At 36.4% G+C, this 3,633-nt stretch overlaps 1 protein-coding gene across 1 annotated transcript in view; it reads right to left on the minus strand.

The window, feature by feature from the left end:
- Window positions 1-1,866: 1,866 nt before the first annotated feature.
- The window catches only part of LOC109475077 (adhesion G-protein coupled receptor G7-like), a 44,506-nt gene continuing 42,739 nt past the window's right edge, over window positions 1,867-3,633 (minus strand). Inside the window, exon 22 of the mRNA XM_019775620.1 lies at window positions 1,867-3,352. Within this exon, the coding sequence (XP_019631179.1) occupies window positions 3,259-3,352 (94 nt within the window). The 3' untranslated portion in view covers window positions 1,867-3,258. The remainder of the gene's footprint in view (window positions 3,353-3,633) is intronic.

A 3,633-nucleotide genomic window follows, 5' to 3' on the forward strand; every position in this document is an offset into this window, starting at 1 on the left:
GCCACAGCTTTATCTGCCAGACACACCCGATATAAATACAAAACGGACAAGTAGAAACGAGACGTGCCAACGTCTGCTTAGTTGTTGTTGTTGTTTTTTTGTTTATAAGTGAAATGACAAATGAATAGCAAAGTTCTTTTTATCACAACCATTTATTTTTCAAGCCAACGTTTGGATGACCTTCTGTCATCTTCATCAGGGCAATTCCCTGCTATTCAGTCGTTTACCAACCTGATGAAATTATTTAAGGATGAAATGTCAAATGTGTGAAAAAATTCAGTTTATTTATGTTGTAAAATAAAAAAAATACAGTTTTATTTTGTGAATTATGATGACCATGGTACAGAATCATTGTGATTGTTGAAACGTGTTATTTTCATCATGAGAAATTGTTTTTAGGCTTCATTCTTGTCACTGTGCCTGTGCAATGACGTATGCAATGTAGTATTTCCACGTCTCAATTCAGATAATGTTTCGGTCAAATTTCCGAGATATTACCTGACCTGCTATCACGTGTTGCTTTGTATATGTGAGCCATTAGTGAAATGGTATCTTGACGAAGATTTTACCTGCATTTCAAATTTTGCCTACTTACAAGATTCCATATATGCTGTAAAAATTTGAAAATGAGAATCACATCTATATTTTGTGATCACTACGACATAGGATTCTTGTGCCAGTTCTATACGTCAAGTTTAAACAAAAGCAATAATGCTGTTTTTTTGTCAGCCTGCAAAAAGCAGAAAAGTGTACCAAAAATTAAAAGGGATAGGAATGTGAAAGCTCATGTTGAATTTTCTAAGTGTATATGTAAAATTCGTAATCTGCAAATGACATTATTATGAGAAAAAGGCCGGAAAGTGTAAATGGTTGGGAATTAAGAAATGAATTGGACGTATCAATGTAAAAAGGTTTTTTTTTTCAAGATGAAAGTTGCGCTATACGATTAAATGTAATCAGAAAGGAATACTCAACATATTTGGTTTATGTAGATTACTAATATTTAAACTGTTACTTAACGGCATGTTGTTTACAAAGATGTGGGCACGGCCAAGAAAGTGTGGAGTACCGAGTAGACACATTAAAACTCAAACACCCGAACGGGGTCCATTTGAAACCCAGGCGTATATTTTTATGTGCTATTTGAAAATTTTTTGATTCGAAAAAAATTCCTCCCATGACTTTGTCAATAAATCTCTTCTTCAAGTTCTTCAAGTTCAAATGGTGTCCATTTGGACCCCGTTCGGCCATTTCCGTCGCAAAAAAAGTTCTGGAGTTTGAGGGTTAAAACGTAGGAGCAACAGATGATTGATTATTTTGGTTGCGAATAAGAAAATGCAACATCTAAAATTAAGAAAAACACATTAAAATCCAAAAAGAAAGAGACTGTAATGTTTAACGTATTAAATTAAATATAAACTTTTTAATTCTAATTTTTGATGTTGTGTAATGAAGACTACTATCGTATGATGTGTGGGCATTGCATGTGCATCTTCGCAGGTGAATATGTGTAAAACAATGACCGCAAATCACACAATATCTTTTTAGCACTATCTGACCTGAATCTTCACAGTCTTGATGTGAAAGGCAGTACTTCGAGGAATACAATACAGTGTTAAAAAATAACGTTTTACTTATATAATACCAATGCACTTTAAATTGTGGTAAGCAAGAATAAAATAAAATTTGATGACACCAATAAAACTTTGTGCTATAGTTATATTTTTCCTAAGATCCATTCATAGTATATATTTTTTTTACATTTTTAACCAAAGAACCAATAGGGCATAATTTGTACTTGCTAAACACAATGACCAATGTGTTTTATTAGCATGATATAAATGAATAGATATTTATGAGCGACTTCTTTCAGTCAGTAAATATAGTCACTCATCAGGGTTCGAAATACTTGTTTTTCTCATGTAGCCCAATCAGCAACCTAAGCCAAAAGCTAGTTACATGTACATGTAGCCCATCAATATTAAAGTTGCCCCATGTTACAATGGTTTAATGGAAAAAAATAGCTACTCTACTAGCAGCCAAACCAACTGTAAACAGCCTTTCCTTGGAATATCTTGCTAATTGCTGGCGTTTTGCAGCTGGGGGTCTTTTTATTTCCTTGAAAAAGGCTTCTAGGCCTGTTTTTGATGCTGGATTGAGCCCTAGAAGTGATGCTATATATTGTTGCGTTTGGTGGAGTTCAGGGGGTTAGAGGTCATTGTGGCCGTCTTACGGTAAGTTTGTGTCGATTCAAAAATAAGAATTTTGGCTACATGGACAAAAATTTGAGGTTGAGCTACCCTGCCAATGTGAGTTTTCAATAGTTGAACACTCAAGTACGTGATTTTGAACAGCTTATTTCTTACATGTTTCATTTATTTCAATGGTACCTCGAAATGGTATAGGCTGTGCCCTACGGTCGTGTAAGTCTTGGCTGTCTCTGGCTGCCACCTAGGCGGTGGCGATGTGCATTCCTGCGGTCAGGTGGACCGTCTAGGTGCGCACAAGAGCAAGTAACGTGCTATTACGCTATACTTACAATTAGTTGTGAACAGATATGAGCTCTTTCCAGTGAACGATGCACTTCGATGTTAGCCATGGTTGGGGCAAATCAGAGCGGTAAAACACAACTAAACACAAGCAGTAGAGTGGGATCGAAAAACATTAAAAAGTACACCCGCTTCTATACTTTATATAAAGTACAAACTTGGCAGATTCTTTTCGTTAATGTCTTTGCACTATTCCAATACCTCATGGGATAATTTAGTTAACATAAAATAATGGCAAATAATTATTCATTTACTATCTTACAAATTGTAATTTACTGTAAAATGCACATCGGCTTCTATACGTTAGCTGAACTACAATCATGGCGGATTCTATGCTCTTGAGTATTGCGGTGATGTCTTCCTGATTCAAATAATAAACACGTTCGGTTAAATTATTCATTTATTTATTGAATACTGTTACACAAGACGTGGCGACGACAGCTTCAAGTTTTATCGACTTGATTTTATGTCAACACCGACTCAGAGCTCAGTAAAATACTCATGTTTACTTGAATAAGTGAAAAAAATTCGTGTAAAGTGCCTTTCCCAAAAGACACAGGATCGGTGGTTCGAACCCGGGACTCTTGATTCTGAGACGAACACTCTACCGTTAAGCTACACGATCCTTCTGATAACCCTTATGCACTATTCAATATAAACCTCCATAGGCACTGACTCCGGCGTGTTGTCCCTCCGCTCTCCCCGTAAGTTACTCTCCGCACTGGAACCGTTTTGGTTGGATGACGACTTTTCCTGTTGTAGACTTGGTTGTACGAAAGTCGCCCAAGAGACAGCCACAATACCTTTTTTTATGACGAACAATGAAAAATCATGTAAAGAAAGAAAGCAAGTCTATCCCAAATCACTGTCTATAAAAGCTACCTCAATTGAACATGGTAATCATAATGGATAAATTTCACCTGCTTTCGAACCTATTCTATTTGCCGAGTCTCTCCTAACAGAACAAAAGGGGCTCGGCAGATGAAAAGGCTTTGGACAATGTCACAACACTTTATTGGATTATTACAACTAGGAGGAATATCAACCTGGTACCCAGTCTATCGTGGTTGGTTGGGCTGTCTTC

Source organism: Branchiostoma belcheri, unplaced genomic scaffold (assembly GCF_001625305.1).
Source record: "Branchiostoma belcheri isolate BF01 breed outbred unplaced genomic scaffold, Haploidv18h27 scaffold324, whole genome shotgun sequence".
Classification (NCBI taxonomy): domain Eukaryota; kingdom Metazoa; phylum Chordata; class Leptocardii; order Amphioxiformes; family Branchiostomatidae; genus Branchiostoma; species Branchiostoma belcheri.